This window comes from Anabrus simplex, chromosome 6 (genome assembly GCF_040414725.1).
Source record: "Anabrus simplex isolate iqAnaSimp1 chromosome 6, ASM4041472v1, whole genome shotgun sequence".
In the NCBI taxonomy this organism is placed as follows: domain Eukaryota; kingdom Metazoa; phylum Arthropoda; class Insecta; order Orthoptera; family Tettigoniidae; genus Anabrus; species Anabrus simplex.
The window spans coordinates 1,495,738-1,519,796 of record NC_090270.1 but is presented as its reverse complement, the minus strand read 5'-3'; the positions used below and the strand labels follow the sequence as shown (position 1 = coordinate 1,519,796).

Sequence of the window (24,059 nt, the reverse complement as noted above, 5' to 3'; positions counted from 1 at the left end):
GTTACATCAAAGGAAACCATTTTGTGTTGTGGCTGTAAGTTCAATTTACTTAGTTTATTACAAAATTCTATTGAATTTTTGACTGTCGATTCATTAGTAAACTTGTAATGTCTTTTGAGGAAGTAATATATAAATTTAGATGTTTTATACGTAGGACAATTTTTTGCTAATTTTATGTCGCGCCGACACAGATAGGTCTTACGGCGATGATGGGACAGGAAAGGGCTAGGAGTGGGAAGGAAGCGGCCGTGGCCTTAATTAAGGTACAGCCCCAGCATTTGCCTGGTGTGAAAATGGGAAACCACGGAAACCATTTTCAGGGCTGCCGACAGTGGGGTTCGAACCTACTATCTCCCGAATACTGGATACTTAAGCGACTACAGCTATCGAGCTCGGTAAGACTATTTCTACCGTTAATTATAGGATGTATGGGTACGTTGGGTTTATGTAATTTGGGTAATGCTCTAGCCGTTGGTAACTTTGGATTCATACTTATCATTTTTTGGTGTTCTTGTTCATTAAATAAAAAAGTTGAATTCTTAAGGATAATTTTTAGATTCCGTTGAATCTTATTTATGGGATCTTGGTTTACTATGGTGTAAGTTTTATCTGAAAAGAATTCTTCTGTTTTTTCAATATAGTAATTTTTATTTAAGGGACTGTTGTTTCACCTTTGTCTGGTTTGGTAACAACAACGTTATTTTTGCTTAATTTTGTATTTAGTGTCATTATTTGTTTTGTGAAAGTAGGATTAGAACTTTCATTTATTTCCCTTATGAAAGTTGGGAGCTTCTTTGTAACTTCAATTCTGATATCATTTTGTAAATCTGCTGTCAATTTATTCAAGTTAGATTTAACTTCTGCTACTACATTGATTACAACTTCTACTTTTTGTGAGTTAGGCCAATTAAATTTTGAACCTTTATCGAATAGGTTCATTTCGTTATCAGTGAAGTTTGTGTTTGATAGATTGATAGTGGTGGGAATGTTCTTTAGGTCAGAATTAGGATTATTTGCCCTATTGTTAATTTTGTTAGGAATTGGTTTGTTTTCTTTCAAGAGTATGTTTGTTATGTAGGGTTTTTAGTTTCTTGACTAAAATGTCAACAAGTTTCTCTGTTATATAATTGTGGATAGATTTCCATTCTAACGGAGACAACTTTTAACCGTGGTCGTCAAGTTACATCCCTTTCAATCATACCTTTTTTAAATCGGCAATTTCAACGTATGGTCACCAACGTCAACAAGAGCTATTCAACAGCACTCACCGTGGTCAAATGACAAGTGTTTAAATTTCATGAAGACCAATATATTCCTGTTACAAGTACAATTATCAAATCGACGAGAGTTTTGAATCTTTATAGACTCTTATCCTTAAGGGATATAAAACTTTCACCAGACCTCATTGCAAAGATATTTTCAAATTTAGTTCTTAAGATTGAATTTCAAGTCTTTCTAATATGTTAGACATGCTACTTGTTTGAAGTATTTTAGAACAAATCATTCTACCACAATTTTAATGTGTCTCTCCTACCAAACCCAAATTATTAAGAAATATCACCAAAGATTCTGGATTTTATGATACTCTAGTAAATTAAGCTTGAGTTCATGAAATAAGTGTTTAATAGTTTTTGAGTCATTGTTTACAAACGTAACCATTCTTCGAGATTCAGATTTGATTGATCCCGTCACAAGTTCAATTATCAAATCGATGAGATCTTTGAATCTTTATAGACTCTTATCCTTAAAGGATAAGAAACTTTTTTTTACCATATCTCACTACAAAGAAACTTTCAAATTTAGTTCTTAAGATTGAATTTCACCTATTTCAAAGATGTTAAACATGATATTTGTTTAAGTATTTTAGAATAACTCATTCTACCACAATTTTAATGTGTATCTCCTACTAAGCCCATGTTATTTAGGCATGATCAAAGTTTATGTATTTTATGATATTCTATTTGAGTAGATTTAAGTTTGTGAAAAAATGTTTCAATAGTTCTGGAGTCATTGTTTACGAACATAACCATTCTTCGAGATTCAGACCTGGCTGATGATGCTCTGTAAGGGGGCGAAACATGTCCCACAAATAACTTAACAATTAATGAAGATATTTTAAATGTGACAACATAATAAAATTATTGAACAGGTGGATTAGAATAAAAACTTTGTTATTACAAAGGTGGCTATTGTCTTTAAGTGAAAGAAGGTTAGAAATTTTACGACCGGTGAACCAAACATTTACCCTCTTTGCTCAAATGTGTTCTTGATTGTTTTAGGGATATTGGAACCAATTTATAAGGAATCAACACATAAACAATTTGAAACATATTCAAAGAAATTTCACTAGTACATAAAACTACGTGTCGGTACGCCGTAAAAGAAATAGCAAATAAACCCATAAAACTATGGGTTGGCCATGCAGTTAGGGGCACGCAGCTATGAGCTTGCATCCGAGAGATAGTAGGTTTGAACCCCACTGTTGGCAGCCCTGAAGATGGTTTCCCATTTTCACATCAGGCACCTTAATTAAGGCCGCTTCCTTCCCACTCCTAGCTCTTTCCTATCCCATCGTCACCATAAGATCTATCTGTGTCGGTGCGACGTAAAGCAACTAGCAAAAAAAAACATACATAACACTATTAATATTTCACAAATAAATGTACCTTGAACGTATAAGCAACATGGATAAAAAGAATTTAAATTTTGAAAAAGAAAATTAACTTTTAGTGACAGAAATATCAGTTATTATAAAGTCTGACTTCTTGGCTATTAATTCTTAGAAAAGAACCTCATTTAATTGTGTGTAATTTCATATAGGTATGATTTGTTGTGTGCAATTCATTCATGAAGTAATTCACTGCACACATGATGTGAATACACTGATCAATGATGGCTATAAGCATGGCTGGACTGCACTATAAGACCATGACAGTGGAGATCTGACAACGTCGCTTGGAGTCAGCCTGAGACTTTTGTGTTCGTAATTTGTAAACAAGTCTAACGTGGTGTATTATTACATTTTGTGTTGTGGATAATTAGCTTGATGGCATTGTTTTAAATTCTGAGTAAACTGAAGATATTTTAGGTGTTATAGTTTTAAAAATTAACCTACACTTATATACACTTGTACATACATTTAAGAGCAATTCTGATGGGACCAATAACCCACCTCTGTTTAAGGTATTAAACGTGTAATTTTCCACTGTTTCATTTGATATGTTTGAGATACAGTATCTGCAATTAAGTTTACTGGCTTGCTTAAAAGCTACATAACCTGAAATGTAAATGACAGGAAATATTATTCAAGTCTATTTCTAATTCATTAACTTTAACCAGCACACAGAAAAATTCACAGCATATATTTGTTTTGTCAGTTATGTTCAATGAATCGGAATCTAATTCAAACATGTCCTTGCTTGAAGATACTTCCTTATATTTGGTGTCCTGGAATGACATTAATTTAGGGCAAAGGTGAGCTTTTTTCATGATGCAGAACGTATATATAATAGTGACAATTCACATCCTTAAAGCCATTCTGTGTTTGTATTTTTCAAATTGCATTAGTTTACAAGTGTAGCATGATTGTGTTATTTTATTTTATGTTGCACAAGTATGACAGCCACAACTAAAGTTAGGCCTAGTTTCAGATGCCAAGGCATTGCTGTTTTACAAGTTTTTGAAGCTGAGGAGAAGATAAGAGTGCAGTGTTTGCAAGGATTAAGGTCTGCAAAATATAAGGAAGTATCTTCAAGCAAGGACATGTTTGAATTAGATTCCGATTCATTGAACATAACTGACAAAACAAATATATGCTGTGAATTTTTCTGTGTGCTAGTTAAAGTTAATGAATGAGAAATAGACTTGAATAACATTTCCTGTCATTTACATTTCAGGTTATGTAGCTTTTAAGCAAGCCAGTAAACTTAATTGCAGATACGGTATCTCAAACATATCAAATGAAACAGTGGAAAATTACACGTTTAATAGCTTAAACAGCGGTGGGTTATTGGTCCCATCAGAATTGCTCTTAAATGTATGTACAAGTGTATATAAGTTCATGCAGATTTTAATCTTTGAGGAATATGAAGTAATATTCTTTCGGAGTAAGAATCAGAAGTGTGTATTGATTCGACTTACAAGGCAAAGTGTAATTGATATGAGGGCGTGCTGCACATATTGTGAAAAAACTTCTATATGAACTTCTCTGCCTATCTTTGCCCTATTTTGTAAATATTTTAATCAACAACTACACAAAACATGTTAATGATGCTGATGCTATGGTTAAGAGTTGTGGCAAGGAAAGAAAACTGATGACCATGGAGTGATTATGTTGTAAGTTGATTCCCAATTAAAACTGTATTTTGATGGACATAGGATTGTATTATTTTTCTAGTTGTAGCCATATGCTTGTTTATTCTCATATTTACATTGACATATTTATTTTAATTTTCGCCTTGTTTTATATGTATCCAATGAAAACTCCTCTTCCATCAATGTTTCATTTGAGAAAACGTAATTGAAGGTTACCTCCCATATGTTACAACTAACACTCCAAGGAGAAGCAGTACAGTGTTGTTAAGTTTTAGTGTCATGGCCTTAGTGTCGTTTGGCCATCACTTTCAGTTACTGCCACTGTCTAAATATTAAAACATTTCCAAATCATTCAACTCTGAATTTCACCCAGCCTGATGCAAGTACATGTAGGAAAAGGAAAATAAAAACATAAATAATCACAGTTTGGGAAGAATAGCTAATAAACAACTGAACTAAACTGATAACAAGACCAAATTAATGTGTTGAAAACTGGATCTGCACACTGACAACTTGGAACCACCAAACTTCACGGTCAACTAATTTAATTTGTCGAAAACAATAATATAATGTGATAGGACTTCATGATGTTCATCGATGCCAGAACACAAATGATAGAGTGTTCCTGACGAACCCTGCAACTGTCCAGTGGTTATTTCTGTATAAATAACAAAAGTATTACTGTCATAGAATACTTCTTGTTGCACACAGAATGGAATTTTATTTTTGGATCATGACATGGAGGTTTACTTATTCATGCACAGTTTTCAACATATCCAATGGACCTGCCTGATCATCCACCATCCAGACACCCTGTTGATCACCACCACATTCTTCACTTTTACGTATTGCCTTTTCATCCATTTCCATCAAAGGAATCTATTTGACAGTCATCAACGAACTGCTTCTTCAACCTCGAAAGAGATTAAAATACTTCCACGTATGTAACCACCTGCAGGTCGTCATTTGTTTATCAACACTGTGCAGCCATCACAATGTGCAATTTTCCTCATCTAGCTGGACAGAAATAATTTTTTGACTTCTTGACTTCATATAGACATTGATTCCCATTGGGAACCTGTTATATTTGTCCTGAATGAGTAAATTTATAATACCGATATAGTTGATCCATTATTGGATATTATAAATTTTCCACCTAACTCATTCCTTGTTGCCAGCGTTTCGCCCCATTGTGCTAAGTTGGGCTCATCAGTTGGTAAATAGCACACCTAGCACACTGGGGCGATTCTTGGCTTGGGTCGAAACTTATGTTCTTGGCTGTATTTTGTGATTATATAGCATAACAAAACTCGCACTTGTTGTTCTGCTGTTGGCCTTGTTAACAGACCTGCAAGTGATACTAAACGAGTGATCTTTGTATGTGGAAGACATTGAAGTAAATAATACACGTACGTAATCTTACATGAGGTGAAAATCAATGTTGTCGACAGTAGTTTAACGTTAGGCATAGATATCAAGGATAATTTAATAAAAAACCACCTATTCAATACTTTCCACGTTTAATGTGGTTATTATCTACATGATTTTATGTAGACTTACTTAGGTCAGGTACATGTTTCACCCATTATTTTGGGCATCTTCATCCTGTATACAACCTTTAGGTCAAGGTTTGGGACCTTTTTAACCAATATAAGCATACCAATATATACACTATATACAATATATACATTATATACAATATATACAAACATTAATGAACTCTTAAGATGGGTAACATAAGTTAATACAGTTAAATTTTTTGGTCCTAATCTATCTAATATGAAAAATGTCCAAAACTAAAATGGATCTTCTTTTTGGTAAAGAGGATTACATATCGGGGTTTATGTGACCCCTATATCATATCATATCATGTTCTTGACGTACCGTGTCTGTTGACCGGATGTGTCGTCAACAATAAGTGGAGATTTGAACTGATTGTTGATTGTAGGTTGGTCAAGATTGAAAATATAAATTTTAATTAAATGTGTTTTAACTTGGCAGTTCTATTCTGGTTAACTTAAAATGTTCAAAAATAAAATGAAATGGATCTTCTTTTTTATCATAAGTCTTGAGAAAGGGTGATATTAAAACTGGGGCTTATTTGACCCACGATTTTCATTTTCGTGTTCTTGACGTAACTAATATTTAAATGTGTTGTCATGCACAAGTGGAGATTTAAAAAACCGATTGTTGTAGGTAGACTGGTCAAGAACGTTGTGAATGAAACTGTTAGCGTCTTGATTTTGGGTCTCATGTAACGTCAAGGAATTGACAAGAGTACAATATTAAGCGTTTCTTAGTTTTAGGCTGCTGCTTAATTGAGAAGGAACATCCTAGACACTTGATACAGTCTTGTATGAATATTGTTCCCGTTGATGTGTTGCTTGGTCTTAGGGAGGGATTTTAAGAATATCTGTAATGAAGTAGAAAAGTAATATTGAATTAAAAATTTAGAGCATGCGTTGTGATAAAATGTATTAAATTAACACCTCTTATCTGTAAAATGACTTACTTGTTCAATTAATACTAGATAGATCTGTCTGTTCCGGCAGCGCCTGTCTACTCCTGGTGTTGTGCTGGTGCGGTAATGGAGGGGCGGGGCATGGAGGGAGAGTGGGGGTAGGCTGGTCTATGGGCGTGTGTGCTATTGCTGGAGGGGAGTTTCTAGAAGCGATATGGGCAGGTTTAACTTTTGGCATGGTGGATGAAGCATTTGAGTGATGAGATTTAAATAATTGAGGGATTTTGTTTTGATCTGAATTCACGATATTAATTAATCTAGGTGTTAATTCGTACACAGGATTTTAAATTTCATTGACGTCGTTGAGATTTTTATTTGTATTGTAGGTTTGGTCTAAAAAGATGTGTAGATTTTCCAGTTCATTCATTAATTTCCCTTTACCTATGCTTCTAATGATGGTAAGATCTTTCTCTATGGATGTAAAGTGATGGCCCGTTTCTCTCATATATTGGCTCATCGCTGAGTACTTATTGTGTTTTTGAGCGTTATAATGTTCCAGATATCTCGTGTTAAAGCTCCGGCCAGTTTGTCCGATATAAGAAAAATCACATTGTGTACATGTTAGTTTATATATGCCGGACCTTGAATAATGGTTGCTATTGTGATTGACCTTGTTGTGGTTAAAAAATATGTTTAGATTGGTGTTAACTGTCCTGAAGGCTATATTAATATTGTGCTTCTTTAAAGTATTTGCGATCTGATGGACGGCTGGGTTGTTATATGTAAATGTGGCGAAACTAGTTTTTAAGGTTTTTCTGGGACGAGATTAGTGGACAATTTAATTTTGATTTTATTAATCGAACGGCTGACCATATCTATTTTAAACCCGTTGAGTTGAGCAAGATTATGTACTTCAGTTCAATTTTTAAATTGTTGGGAGAAAGAGGAATTTTAAAAGTTCTATAAATTAAATTATAGAAAGAGGCTTGTTTTTGGGACTTGGGGTGTAGGGATGAATTCATAATAGTTAAGGGAGAGTGTGTAGGTTTCCTGTATGTTTGAAAATCGAAGGTATTATGTCCGCGTGTAATAGTTAAGTCCAAAAAGTTTAATGAGTTCCTAACCTCATCCTCTTTAGTAAACTTAACACTGGGGTCAATTTTGTTTAGGGACTCCAAGATCTCGTCATTATTAGTGACATTTTTGTTGAAAATTACGAAAGTATCGTCTACAAATCTGAGCCATAAACATACGCCTTTTATTTGTGTTATAATTTTTGTGTGTTCTATTGTGTCCAAATAAATGTCCGCTAAGATGCCAGAAAGAGGGTCGCCCATCGCTAAGCCTTTTTGTTGGTAAAACTTTCCATTGAAAGAGAAAAAGTTGTTGCTTAAGACAAAATTTAATATCTTCATGAATTCTTCAATTTCCATCTTACTAAGGCCGCTGTGTTTATTGATATTATCATTGATGATTCTTACAGTTTCTTTGGTAGGGATGTTTGGGTACATATTTACGACGTCATAGGAGCACATTGAGTGATTGGGTCGCAGCTTAAACTTGTTTAGAATTTCGCAAAAAGTGAGTGAATTTTTTAAAGGATGTTCATTATCGAATACGTAATTTTTTTTAGGAAGCCGTGAATGAATTTTGATACTTTATAGGTGGGGCTGTTTCTACAGTTTATGATAGGACATATTGGAATGTCCTTCTTATGAATCTTTGGTAAGGCTCTGGCTGTCAGAATACTAGGGTTCATGTTAAAAAGTTTTTGTTCTTGTTCATTGGAAAGAAAGTTGGAACTTCTTATTAGAGTTTTTAGATCTCACTGAATTCTCGTGGTTGGATCTTTGTTGACTATTGTGTATATTTTGTCCTTAAAAAAGTCTTCTGTTTTTTGAATGTGTGTGTTTTGATCTAGGAGAGCTGTGGATCCTCCTTTGTCCGCTTTTATGACAATAATGTAGTCGTCTATTTTCTTTTTTACATTCCAAATCAATTTTTTGTGGTTGAAATTTGAATTTGCGTTTATTTCTTCCGCTAAATTTGGTAGTTTCTTTTTTACCTCAAATCTGGTATCATTTTGTGTTTCTAAAGGGAGTTTAGAAATGTTAGCCTCGATCTCAGCTACCGTATTGATAATATCCGTTTCTTTTTTTCTTGCTAGGCCAGTTATGTTTTAAGCCTTTATTCACGATCCCCATTTCTTCTTCAGAGAACTGTACGTCTGTCAAATTAACTACTGTGGGTGTATTGTTCTGTGAGGGAGCCGCTTTTTGCGTGTCTGAACTACGTTTTGGTAACCGTGATTGGGATGCTTTTAATTGAGATAGTTTCTTGTCGAGAGTAACTTGCTTCCTATCCAACAAAGCAATCAATTTATTGTCCACATGTAGTTGGAAAGAGTTCCATTCTAACGGATGTAAAGCCTGAGCTAACGCAAAATGAACTTTATATAACTGCAGATTTAAAAGTGACTTCTTTTTATATGATGCTTTAATTTCATTTCTTAACCAAATGTCGTTGACCTTGTTTTGAACTCTATTCAAACTTTGGTTAGTTACGTTTTTTCGCTGTGTAGGCTTCAAAAATTTTGGGATCAATTTTAGTTCTAGAGACTGTTTTAGAAAGGCTATGTCTTTTGTTGTTGTAATTGTAGTAGTTTAACGGCCATAAACAAGATTAATTTTGACTTAATGCCATGGAAAAAGTTAACCATAATAGATATTTTTTTTGATCCTGTATTGACTATTTTAAATAGTTTCTTTAATAGATGCCGTGGAGCATAAGGCTGTACCTAGGATGAATTCTAATGATGAAGATGGTGCAAACTCAGCCCATGAGCCAGACCCAGACCCATTGGACCAAAGGCCAGCATGCCATGGACCCAGACATTCGACCCATTGTATCCGTGAACTTGAAAAGTTTTGAAATACACCTTCAATTTTTGTGCTAATAAGAGAAATCAATTTATTTCAGTGGCACTACATAGGCTGACTGAGAATACAAGCAGGCCATATAAACAGACGAGCCTATGACTGAACATAATAGTGTACAGATATCAGTTGAACTGCATCAGGGGACAACGAGAATATTGCAACTGAAAGGCCACCGGCCCAAAAATTGTTTTAATGAACACCACCTCATAGTTTCAATTTTCATCAAGTTTTTTAACCTTTGCTACTCAAGGTAACGATCTATCGTTATCCACAGGTCCTGCGAAATCTGTCACGGTAACGATCCATTTTGCATGGAACAACTAACGTTATATTCCGCAGCAACTGCTGACTATCCGTATTTATCTATATTCTTAGTGTTTAAAACCTATGCACACTGGAGTCTTGTTTACGTCACAGTTGGCAGCAAACATGCGAGCATTTCCCTCTGTTTTTGTTGATGATACTGATTAGATAGTGAAATTAAGCAGTATCATATGCATTATATTTAGTTTACTTGCTAGTTCATTAATTAGTTTTCTTAGGTAAGCGAAGTATTAGACACGGTATAGCCTAGTCGGATATAGTTCATTTAGGTTAGGCCTAGCTATTTATCGTGTTCGAGATGGTGAAGACAGTTCGCTTAGCTGATGATATCACTGAATATGTTGACAATTATTCAGATGATGATGATTCTTTGTGAGAATCAGAAAGCTTAAATGACGATGACATTAATCCAGCAACTCCAGTAAGAAATGTGTATTTTATACAAAATGGCTGACTTTTTCATTGATATATCACTTTACACAATTTAATCTGTCGTTGGATCTAATGCACATAGAATCTTGATATTTACCATGCTAGTAAACAATAATATGACCTTTCTAATAACAGCAATCAAAAAAATTTTATTGAACGACATTTTTCATAATTACTTCAAAACTATAAAAATCTGTTGTTTATGCATTGGTTATTTTTTAAATTGAACCTTTCTGGTTTAGGGACATGACTTACATGCAGTAAAAGGTGATATTAACTCTATAATTTTACAAACTTTCATGTTGGTGTCTTTATTGGTGTACATAGTGCGGTATATAAGGCTGACAGTTATCACACATCCATCAGCTGAGAGCTTGAGAGCGAAAGGGTTAAGGAAACATTTTTTTAGCAACTACTTCACATTGTGTATTTAATGGTTTTTAGATTATTAATATATTACTGAGAATGACCCTATGTTGGCTTGAAACATGTCTGTTTAAAGTTTCATGTATTATTTTATTATTATTATTATTATTATTATTATTATTATTATTATTATTATTATTATTATTATTATTATTTGCTTTACAACACACCAACACACATAGGTGGCGATGGGATGGGCCTAGGAGTTGGAAAGAAGCGGCCGTGGCCTTAAACCATTCTCATCCTATTTAAATACTGTAGCAGTTCACTGAGCAAACACATTTGAATCCCGCACTACAGCAGTTGTCTGCACAGTATTATTTAAAAAATCATACAAAACCGACCAGTAAAGATTCCTTTCTGAAAATGTGCATGCATAATAACGAAGGAATAAGCTTACCAATGCCGCTTTTTCTAGTATGTCCACTGAGTGTGGTACACCTCAAAACATTCTTCTAAGTGAGGTACGAACTCCTTTCAAAAGACTTGGCCCACCGTTGTAATTTGTATCACTTTCCGTGTCATCAGCACCATTACAGCATCACTTGAACTCTAAGACCTTCAGGGTCTATTTTGTTGTCAGAAACATCATTGTCTTCATAGTCACTCTCTAAAACGCTATCTATTAGTTTTCGTATTCCATCTTCATCAACACTAACACATCTGTTTGACTTGAGCGAATAATATGAACAAAGATTATTTTATCTCTTGTTCCAGAAGTGTGTGATACCTGGAGCATGGGAAATAACCGAAGCCACATGTTTAAACTTCAGCTCAGAATGCATACCAGTGGCATTTGTGAGTTAGTAACTGAACTACATGTATTGCATCGCCATGCAGTGCATCGCCATGAGTTGAGCTTGTCATTGGATTCATATGCCACGAATTACTTTTGCAAGCTAGGGTCGTCAAATGATGCAGTTGGGTTAATTAAGGTGTGACAGTAGGAAATTGCAGAAAACCATCTACAGGGCTGGGGCTCAAACTAGTGATGGGCAACGCTCTCGCTCGAGACTCTCGAGACTGACGTCGCAGATCTCGAGACTCTCGCGAGAATCCCGAGACCGATCCTCCTGTAGCGCAAGCTGTGCGACGTACCAGTAACTACGACTGTAAACTTGATAGTATATCATTGGCAGTTATTGCGTGAAATAACGTTCTCTTATGAAAACGTTTGAGCCAATACATTTTGTCAAAAGCCTGGAAAAGTATTGCATGTTCAACTATGAACTCCTTAATACCATTAACTAAAGTGGAAACAGAATGTCAGTATCTTAAAGTGTTCACGACTTATTTGGGGTGGACATCTTAGGTGAATAACAATGCATAATTTGTGAATAACTTTAGATAGGATGTGCATCTACTTGGATACTAGAGGCGTGCATTATTCGAACCTGAGACGGGGAAGATGTGCTTTGCTACAAAACGCAACCCCTCTTACACATGAGTGAAACGTGTAACAGGGGTGATGGGCAACGCTCTCGAGACCGATTCTCGTGTGCTGCGGGCTGTGCGACGTCCCAGTAACTACGAGTGTAAGCTTGATAGTTATCATCCGCAATTCTCACATGGAAACGTGTGTGACGATAAATTTTGTCAAAATCCTATGAAAGCACTGCATGTCGCACTAGGAGCTCCTTACCATTAACGAAAGTGAATACAGAATGCCAGTATCGTAAAATGTTCACGCGTTATGCCAGGTGGACTTCTCAGCTGAATAACCCGTATAATTTGTTAATAATTGTTATTAGGATGTAATCCTACCTGGATGCCTCACAATCGTTGACGGCAGGGTAGTTTCTTGTGATTCAGACCGGGCCGGAGGTGTTCTGTGACGATTCCTCTTCATTGATATTATGCGTTTGTTAGTGCCGGATCATCCCAGAAGTACTTCTGCCGATGTATTTTACTTCTTTTGAATAAGCAACACAGTGGGCTGTGCTATGTGACATCTCTTCAAAATAACCGACATCCACGACGTACGTTGCGTTTCGGACATCGTCTTCAAGTTGTCGCGTACAATTCGACACAGTTCACATTGCACCGTCGTATATCGAAGTACCTACCTAATTATGACGGGAATACTCTATAGCAGTTTAGATTGCACATTCCACTCATGCGTAATGGTGGTTGCATATGCAGCAAGGCGCGTCTTGCCTCGTCTCGAGTTCGAATAATGCACGCCTCTAGTATCCAGTTACGTGTACCTACAGTAGCCGTCAAGTTCTGTACTTAAACAACTCATTCGTGTACCTACCAGTGCATACAATGCTCGAATGCGTATCCTTCATAATTATGTTATTCTGCGTCAAAATAGACCTCGGTATAAATGAACGCCCTAGTCGCTTGTTGACACGTATTTACGAAAATGAGAAGGCCCGTGGTTGGCTGTTCGAATATTCGGAACAAACAACATTCAGCTCCGATTACCTGCAGGCCTACGACAGGCTGCTCATCGCACGTTGTGGGGACAACGCTCTCGAGATTTCTCGCGAGAAATAATGCCTGCGCTAGTCTCGAGAAATCCCGAGAAATCTCGAGACCTCGTCTCAGACTGCCCATCACTAGCTCAAACCCACTATCTCCCGGATGCAAGCTCACAGCTGTGCACCCTTAACCACACTGCCAGCTCACCCGGTTATTTAAAATTTCATCTTAATTGGATATAATGTTGAGTATTGACTAGGAGGATAATCAACACACACCTTGCTATGAGCCTCACAGTCATGTTTATTTTTACAGCACAATTCACCTTTTGAAGAGCCAAGGCTATCAAGCATTGGCTCGTTGGTCTAACCTGTGTTTCTTTCTTCATTCCTTTTTTGTGCATAAAGAGGCACAGTTAGATACCGAGTTTTTATTTAACATACAAGAGAAAACATGTTTCAAAAGAATAACAAGTGCTTTTGTATATAACTGCAATATTTTGGTTGTTTCTGAACGGTTTCTATTTCATAATACACTGGCAAAAAAGAAAACCAACTTGAAGGACAAGGTCATTTTATATATATAAGTGATGTGACAGTTCATAATTGCAATTTATAATTTCAAATTGAGACCCAATGAAACACACGTCACAGAAAATGCATCAATGTACAGTGTACTGCCCCCTCTGGCGGCAGTGCAGGCGTCTGTATTCACAAATGCAAACGATCATAAAGGCGCTGGATGGCATCCTGCGATAGATTATCCCAAGGATCTTGCACCTTTCGATGCAATTTGGTAAGGGTTCTTGCAAGCTCTGGAGAACATGTATGTGTTCAATTGGCGAGAAATCCAGAGATCTTGTTGACCGGGGCAGTTGTTGTACACCACATAAAGCATGTTGTATTGTTGCAGCTGTATGTGGAAGTGCATTGTCCTGCTGAAAAAGGATAACACCTTCCTGTTAAAGAAATGGCAGTACCTTGTGCAACGTAGCAGGCACTGGTTACGTTACCCTGTAGAAACGCCAACAGTGACCGTGAGTTGTGACTGATGACTCCCACACCATGAAGCCTGGGGTGGGACCTGTGTGTCATGGGCAAATGCACTCTGGAATAGGCTGCTCACCAGGTCTACGCCCTAAAAGTGTACTGTCCATCATTTGCATACAGACAAAATCTGCTCTCATCACTAAACACAACAGTGCGCCATTCCTCTCTCCAGGTGACTCATTCATGACACCAGAGTAGCCGTGCTTGGCAGTGTCGCGTCAGCGGTAGCCTGGCCAGAGGCGCACGTGATCGTAATTCTGCTGCGAGCAGAGGGTTCTCAGTGGTTTTTGGTGGTGTTGCATCAGTGGTAACCTGGCCAAAGGCACACACGATCGTAATCCTGCTGCGAGCAGACGGTTCCCAGTGGTCCTTGCTGGTGTCGCGTCAGTGGTAGCCCGGCCAGAGGCACACATGATCGTAATCCTGCTGCGAGCATTGGTCCTTGATTGCACAGCAGGTGCAACTTGTGACCGGATGTCATTCCTGGCTGATGTTTGGTCGGCCGTCACTGCTCACACAGCATGTCTGTACTACGCAATTTCCGGAGCCTGGTGTACGGGTGTGGGAATGTTCCACAGACCACTGCTCAAAGCAGCGACACACCATCGATACATTGTACCCAATATGTGCAGTAATCCGTCGATACATGCATCCACCTTCCCCACAGGACTGCAATCTGACCCCATTCAAATGGTGACGGGAACACTTACTCATTGGCGGGGCATGGTTGTACCCTAGAATGAATATTGCAAATACTATTCACCTCTAACCTCAGGACAGTTACTGCCTGCAGGGTCAAAACATTGTGCGCACAGACAGGCCTCCTGAGTTTCATCTGATCACCGATGTCCATGACTAATGAATCACCAACACAACCCTTCAGTATGTCACTGAACACAGTCCTTGAGAATGCTGCAGGCTTTTTACCAGTGGAGTATTAACATATGGTAACTGCTCATTAGCAAAAAAATAAAAATAAAACATGACTTTTGAATTAAGTTTTCCCTTGTATCTTAAATAAAAACGTTACTTTGAATTCAACTGTAAAATTTTAACTATATCTTCACAGAAAGGGAATGAAGAAAAACAGCTCCAGCCTTTCTGCACCTTAATGCACATCATTCTGATTGCTGGATAGGTAGAGGAGGGCCAATTGCTTAGTGCCACGATGGTACTTAACGTCGTTGTTGTAGATGACTGCTACAGAAATGAAGGAATTATGCTTGATTGCCAAGCAATCTCTACAATACCACACTTTTTGTGTTTTTTTTGTAACACAATGGCATAATTCTAATATAAATGGCATGTTACCAGTATTGGACATTATAAATTTTCCAGCTCGCTCATTCTTGCTTGTCAACGTTTCACTCCAGTGTGCCAGTTTGGACACATCAGTTGGTAACTAGCACATTTACCAAGATGCATAGCTACTGCATATGACCGCTACATAGGCTACTGGAGCCACAGATTTTGAGACTTCGTCTCATTCACAAAAATTGATGCGTGCTCGGCCATCAGGTGATGTAGATAATTTTCCTGATGGAATCATTATCTACATCACGCAGTGATATGACGAGCAGAAGCCAGCTGTATTGCCAGGGTCGCACATTAAAGTAATCAACACAACAAAATGCATCACGACAGGAAATTCAAACTAAATTCTAGAACTAACATTCCAGTTTATAATATTAGAGTGTCTAATATCTCAGTAATTACCAGGCACAAGTTTATATAACCTGTCAGTCTTTTCTACATGCAAGGAAGCCAACCCTGTAATTTAACTGTGTATCTAGTACCCCTCCTTTCTTCCCCTTTTTGGTATGCTATGAACTGTTTGCCAGGAGTTGCTCTACACTAGCTTAGATTTTGATCACTGAATGAGGCATCATAAATAATCCTGAATAAATGATCTGTCCCGGTAATAACTTGCTCCATCCTACACTCGGCGGTTTATCAGTCAGTTTATCGAGGAGACACTTTCTCCTAGTCCCAGGCAGCAGCTGTTATCCTTTATACTTTTAATACCGGTACCTGGATTGACAGAAGACACAGTTAATATCATTGATTACTTGTAGGACTGAGAATTATAAGGATTTTTTTCTGATTATATAGCACACCAGGGTAGTTACTGCCCACAACCTCCATGAGGGAGAACTACAATGTCAGTCAAATTGGAATATGTTCCCTTTGTAGTTGCTGTTTTGAAGTAAAAATATTTTACCCTGGCACAAGTGAAATTATCTTCAGAGTGCAGCACTGGAGGTGTGAGATAATGTGACAGTGTGGTTGGATAATCCTCGCTAGTCTTTCTTCCCATTTGACAGGGGCAGTTAGGTTGCTAGCATGATGTTTAGTTTGTACCAAAACAAATTATAATTTGTATATTCACCACAACCATAACTGATGCTGGAAGCATACTCCTCGTTGTTGAAGGCATAGTTCAATTCATTTTACATATATTGTTGAATACTTTGACTAAGGTTTCTTGCATAAATAACTGTACATGTTGAGAAGTTCAGTTGTTTTTCAGAGCAGATTTTCATATAACATTAATTGCTGCCAGTGCTTATTCTTGGCCTCTGCAACATTATGTCCGAGATTTAAACAAGTTCTTTGTCAATGAAGATCATAGGGCTACCACTTCCAGGTATGTTGTGGATTGAACTGGTTGCACAAAATGTATATATCATGTTCAGTCTTATAATTTGGGCTCCCTGAATTAAGAAATTACATACAAAATTTAAGTTTCATATTTTCTTTATAATGATCATCTGTGCGCATATCATGTTCCTCCAGAATCGCATTCTTTTCAAAATTTTCAGCAGTATTTGGCAGTATATTGTCTATACATATGCACACTACAATGTTCACTAACCATTTGCCAATGTCTTAGATTTCACTAACAGCACACTATAATTTAGGCTCAGTTACTGTAGTTTTAGTTGACAAACTGCAATTGTCAATTTTTTTGCAGAGAACTGCACACATTAGTTGATGAGACCAACAACAGTGAAGGTAGATGTTTGAACGAAGAGGAAAGATCATCTGGTAATGTGATTTGGACCTGTAATTTCTGTGGAAGAGCTTTTAAAACAGAATCGTTTCTACAGAAACACATTTCAAAACATACAGGGGAAGAAATTCCGCCGATTCCTCCGTTGTTGGTGGATAGACCGTATACTTGTAGTGAATGTGACAAGACCTTCACTCATCGTAGAAATCTTCATTACCACAAACTATTACATTCCGGTGAGAAACGACATTCTTGTGCTACATGCAGCAAGTCTTTTACGTTACGATCGCACCTGAAGCGTCATTTATTATCCCATACTGGAGAGCGACCATTTACTTGTCCTTCCTGTAATAAGACGTTTGTACAACTTTCTCACCTCAAAGCTCATGCGTTGTCACACACAGGTGAGAGACCGTACTCATGTTTGATCTGTCAAAAGACTTTCAATCGCTTGGGAAACTTGAATACGCACGTGCAATCTCACAGTGGCGAAAAGCCTCATTATTGTAACATGTGTGGAAAGACCTTCACAGAACGCGGAAGTTTGAAGAAGCATTTGCTACGACATACCACGTATTCTTGCACAATCTGCTTGGAAACCTTTACAATTCGTTCGCAGTTCAATGCCCATATGTTATCTCATGTTGATGGCAAACCATTTTCCTGTCCGACTTGTGGCAAGGCCTTCGCTCATCGAGGAAACATGAATACTCACATGTTGTTGCATACGAGGGAGAAACCGTTCTCCTGTGAACTGTGCGGCAAGGCATTCACGCAGCGCGCTCATTTGAAAACTCACCGTTTGTCCCACACGGGTCAGAAACCACACGTTTGTAACATGTGCGGCAAGGCATTCACGCAGCGCGCTCATCTTACTAGGCATATGTTAGGTCACAAACGTGTCGCAACTCCAGCTCCTACTGATAGCACCGTTTCTTGTTAATTCATTCCTTCTCTACCTACAATTTTCGTATATCCTGAATCAGCTCAAGTCCTTTGGTGTTTTACATGTTACATGAAAGTCACATTACCTGCCGGGAGAAGGGGACAGAAGGAGAAAGAGAAGAAGTGATCCCAAGCAGGATATTTTCCTCGGTTTTTTTGTTGCCTACCTGTATAACACCATATGGACCACTTAGGACTTGAGTTAACGCGATTATTGCTGCAACTCTTTCATAGGAGTTTACCATGTTTCTAGGTTCAGAAAGATAAGAAATACTCTATGTTCACTGTCTCCCATATTTGAGGTCAGTGATGGAAATTTTATAGGCACTTCAAGAAGTGCATCTTAGGCAGCAGTTTTGAACGCTATCAGGACAACCTTTAAACAATGAAACTAATGATCTGTTTGTAGTTCCTTTCATATACCTCTATTAATCAATATTGTCTGTAATTACAACTGTTACGTGTATTCCAATCAACGTTCGTAATTTAAGAATAAACTAATTGGTAAATTAAAGCAGAACTTTAAGCCATTTAATTTGAACTCTTGGCAATGCAAACGTGTCTATAGTAGTTTCAACCTATGCTTGACACTTTTCTGAACTTTCACTATAATCCCTTCCACAGCACATTGCATATGGTTAGTGAAACTGTACATAAAACCTTACAAAAAATGAAGCTTTCTCTGAGAAGATTTTTATTGCAGTTTTGCTGAAGCTTGTGGTTCCACCAAAAATTAGCTGAAAGATTTCTCTTGTTATGTTTTTTCTTTTGCAAGCATGTAGGTAACTAATCAAGTGTATTAAAATAATGAGTTTATAAGAAACCTGTAATTTTGGATGGGATTTTCTGAGCTAATTGTCTCTCTGAGGGATGTACTGTTAGACAGCAAATGTTGTATTATTCCTCACATCTACTGATATTTTATAAATATAAGCAAAATTTATTTATGTATTCAAAGTGGAATTGATATTATGACTGAATTGACTAATTGACTGAGTTCATGTCGGAGAGTGAAGCAGAACTATAGCTTGTGTGAACGTTACAGTCGTTTCTATGAAATAAAAATATAGTTTGGCTTGGCACAAGTGATGCAGCATCACAATAACCACTTGAGTGGACAACTCTGAGGGCAAAATACTTCCCATTAGTCACAGACTCTCAAGTGAAAATTATATTTCTGTAGTTTTAAAATAAGGCCGATAATCTTGTTTTAAAACAGCCGTATTTCCAATAAAAGTATTATTTTTAAATATTAACTAATTTGTTTATATATGTCACTTCATGGCTCCATGGGCTCTCCTGAATCCTGCTTAATCAATTTTCCTTGGATGATTTGTCCATCCCACCATATCTTCAATTTGGCCCACAGAACGGTCAGTCACATGTTTAAGGTTCTATGAATAGCAAGGAATATGACTGTCCTACACTTGTGTTCAAATCTTACGAGGTGGGAGCAACATTCTCTTAGTCTGCAGGACTTGCAGTTATGTATGGTGAGGGCCGATAACCTTAGATGTTAGGCCTCTTTAAACAAGCATCAGTAAGAGTTAAGTAAGGTGAGTGTGTAGTCTGCTTGAGAGTGTTTGATAGTAATGAGGTTTATGGTGAAACTAACAAATGTACCCGTACTTCGCTGTGGTATTCTATGTTGTACACGGATATTGAAGTAACTGTACATGCAGTGAATAAGAATTTTTTAAATTGCATGTCTTCTAGCGTCATCCAAGAAACAGCATGGGGAGGCCCACATACGTTGTTTCCATTGTAAAGTGCGAATTGCATAATCATGCAGTGAATAAGAATTTTTAAAATTGCATGTCGCTTAGCGTCATCCAAGAAACAGCATGGGGAGGCCCACATACGTTGCTTCCATTGTAAAGTGTGAGTTGCATAATCATGCAGTGAATAAGAATTTTTTTAAATAGCATGTCTCTTAGCGTCATCCAAGAAACAGCATGGGGAGGTCCACATACGTTGTTTTCATTGTAAAGTGCGAGTTGCATAATTGTGAAGATAAATAGTTTCCATTATAATATAAGTCCCCCTTGTGTACTGCGCAGTCACAATCGATTTGGGGAGTTTTGAAGAAAATTGTATGTTCCCTTGCCTTCTGCCAGTCAAATTGAGAAGGGAATTATTCATTACAATCATAGGCCCTCCTTACTAATGCCACTTACACAGAAGTTGGAGGACCCCATTTCTACTGGCAGTCAAAGTCGATGTGGGGAGTATTGATTCCAATAGCAGAAGCCCTCCTGCTGACAGTCACTATCGATTTGTAAAGTATTAATTATAATGGAAGGCACACCCCATGTACACATTGACTCCAATGAATATATACAGATTGACATACAAAAGTATTTGCATATTTACAATATTGCAGACCCTCATTTACAGATTAACTGCTGCTAAATGGTACGTTACATCAACACATGGATGGCACCATAAGTTGCCTCTTTTAGCAGCCTAATGGTTGATCTCATAACATTTCCTCTAATATCATCTATTTATGGGTTATATTGAGTCCAAAACTTGGAAACTTTGAATAGGGAGAAATTTGGGTAAGGTTTCCACACAGTGCATTACTTTTTGGATACTTATATGACAGCCAGAAACAGAATTTGGCTCACACATAGCTACCAGAAGGACCAATGTTCATGCCGAATTTGATGATTCCGTCTTTCATATAAATGTGTCAAAATATGAATTATACATGTAAAAACTACAAAATTTACGTACATTGGGAAACACAGCCAAATCTAACACATAACGGATAGAGGTATACCAAAAAGTGATAGGACCAAAGTTGTAGATCACTCCAAATTGAACCTGGATTGTGCCATCCATTTTGTAATATGACTTACCGTTTAGCCACGAAATACATCAAAACGAAGGTCTGCACCATCATTAAAATTGCCTCCATATTTCAGTATTTTCTGAGGGTAAAAAGTGAAAAATGTAAACATCTTGGAATGTTTCCATCAGTTACAGGCTGTTAGACGTGAGAACTCCCCAAGTCCTATGACTTTTAGTGGCTGGGTTACGTCTTTCTGATGATGATGAGGTAAGAAGAGGTGTAGCCTACTCCTGTTTAATAACAGCAAGGGCTCTTCTCAAAGTTTTAAATCCCCATCTGGTGGACGAATCATCATCGACAGTGTCACTCCACGTGGGCACTGCAGAGAGGTTTTTGTGCACGAATCCAGGCTTTTGGTCACAATCTAGTGATCAGAAATTAACTGTATACCACATCCTCTCATATACCGTCGGCCAACGTTCTGATGATGAAAACGTTTTTGTCTAGCAAGACTCCAACCACGGTGTCACACCTATACACTAGACACCTTAAAGATCATCGCCACGGGGTGGGCTCTCTTAGGACCCTTGTGTCCCATATCACAACTACTCGGAGGACTGCAAAAATGGCATTTAAGTAAGGGAGTAGAGAATCAAGAAATTGCCAGGGTGGTGGAAATCGTCAGGAAAGCTAGCAGGGTTTGTCGACTGGCAAGACGAAGGTGATAACTTCAAGTAGACATATTTTATGTTATACTCACAAGCAATCATTTAACAATATTAGGATTAGGACAATTAGGAATAAAGATTTGCTCTTCAATAAGGGTTACACTACAAATCACAGTATCGGCAATGGTAGGAACCTTCCAGATCAAGCTGCAGTAAAAGCTAAAGACATTTCCTCCAAAAGCTATAAAGATCTAACGAGGAATGCTATCCAACATATGTCAAAATAATCTACAAAAAGAAAATCTATTCAACTGTGTTCAATAAATGAAAATGTCAACTGAGCTCAAAAATCAACTTCCAATTTTCAAGATAAGAATGTTTCACCAAATTCAATCACATTAAGAAAATATATATCACATGTTGCATGTATTTATTATCTTATCCACATGTAAATTTGCCAAAGATACACTATTTCTAAAAAGCAGAAAAATGCATGTAATGAAGTAGAAACAAATATCCTGAGATATTTTAAAGTCCGTACTGTCTTGTTTGTACTGTGACACAAATACTTACTTTGCACACCTCCAGTACTTCATTCTAAAACTACCTTCTATCACTCTTGGTCAATCACCTGATTCTCCCGCTCCCCTGATGTCAGTTCTATTTCTGGTAATTTCCAGAATGAACTTACATTCCGATAAATACGTGCCACCAGCCTTACCCAGTAGGTTGAACAAGAGGCCAATCCCTGCTGGATATGCGACCACATTACCTTGTTGGACAGAGCTGGTTCTCAGCTCCATCTTCTGCAACTATTCTCCGGTGAGAAATAGAGAGCAAATAATGTGATATATCTTCTCTATTCTTCGGTTGCTGACAGAGTTGGTGAATCATTGACTTACATGCCACTACTTTTCATTCCGTTTCAACATGCTACAGATTTTTGAACTACTATAGGGCTAATATTGTCATTCAGTGACCATATCAGTCATACACATAATTAATTAAAAATTGATTTAGGCGGTGGAAACTTTTATCAAGCTGCATCAGTGAAGTTGCATCAGGTTGCATCAATTTGCACAACACCTCCGACTTGATGGTGTAAACACAGGTCTGTCATAGCTAGAAAAATCCCAAGAAGGAGAGCAAGCTATGAAAAATGACAAGGAAGGAAAATATAAAAATGGCCAAGACATGGCAATACCAACGTGTAAGCTTGATTTGTATTGTAAGATTTCGAGATAAGCATATTCATTAATAAGGGAAACCTTGGCTTGTCATATGCTTTTATAGTAGACCTCTGCAAAAATTATAATTTTTTTTTACAATATTTCATCGTGTGGAAAATTACACCACCAGAAGATTATATAAGCACCAGTAGTGTACTCACACTTGCTGAGAATGCAGACTCCAGGTGGGGGATTCCCAAAAAGGCATCATTTTGACAATAAATTTTAGATAAACTGCCGATCGATTTGTTTTCTGCACATAACTAAATTACTTAAAAGTCTGAGTCACTCATTTGAGCCCATTGCCGATGTTACACAACTCGTAGAACCACTGATATGCAAAATGTGGTGGGGACTGTTCGCTATCTGTTGTTTGTGTAGGGGTGAAATTATATAAGGGACCGCCATGTTAAAGAAGGGATGACTTGATGGGAATATCGGAGGCAGACACACAGTCTGCCTTACCTGTATTCGTAAGTTTAAAAAACTTTGTCCAAGTTACAGATAAAGTACAGAAAGTATGTGATAGTTTTGACTAACGGGGCAAGTACATCGCCGGAACTGTGTAAAAGTTTCAAAAATTCTGTTAGTGAATGAGGTAATTTAATCGAATGTCATTAGACTTGTTACAGTGAAGAAGAGGACCCCAGGATTATGAAGATGATCAGGAGGACAAGAAGAGGATACGAACCAGTGATCCACGCCAGCGCCGTGAGGGTTTAAATGATGCCAAGACCCGAACCATGGATTTCTTGACACGACGATGAGCACATAAAATTTCAAGTATTATCCGAGTAAACTGCATGGTTATTTTCATGTAAATATGTAGATCACATAAGCTAGGTTAGTAATGTATATTGCATGTATTTTGAATTAGGGAGAGACTTGTGAGTGGTTTTCATATTTTATTAAATAACTTTTAACAAGATGGGAATGGAAATTCTGTAATATGGGCTAAATATTCGAGGCTATAAAATGTACATTTAAAGTAACATATGTGCATGATTTAGTGATGATCAGAAAGGTTAAGAGTGC

General features: G+C 37.3%; 1 protein-coding gene across 3 annotated transcripts in view; it reads left to right on the top strand.

Annotated features, from left to right (window-relative positions):
* LOC136875836 (gastrula zinc finger protein XlCGF57.1) overlaps positions 1-23,733 on the top strand; it is a 161,649-nt gene extending 137,916 nt beyond the window's left edge. Inside the window, exon 5 of one of the 3 annotated variants that reach the window (XM_068228030.1) lies at positions 23,646-23,733. In XM_068228030.1, coding sequence (XP_068084131.1) covers positions 23,646-23,682 — 37 coding nt within the window. In that variant the 3' untranslated portion in view covers positions 23,683-23,733. Of the gene's footprint in view, positions 1-9,536; positions 9,604-17,346; positions 19,546-23,645 lie in introns of those variants that run through there. The other 2 variants (XM_068228029.1, XM_068228031.1) reach the window with 2 other exon arrangements.
* Positions 23,734-24,059: the final 326 nt, after the last annotated feature.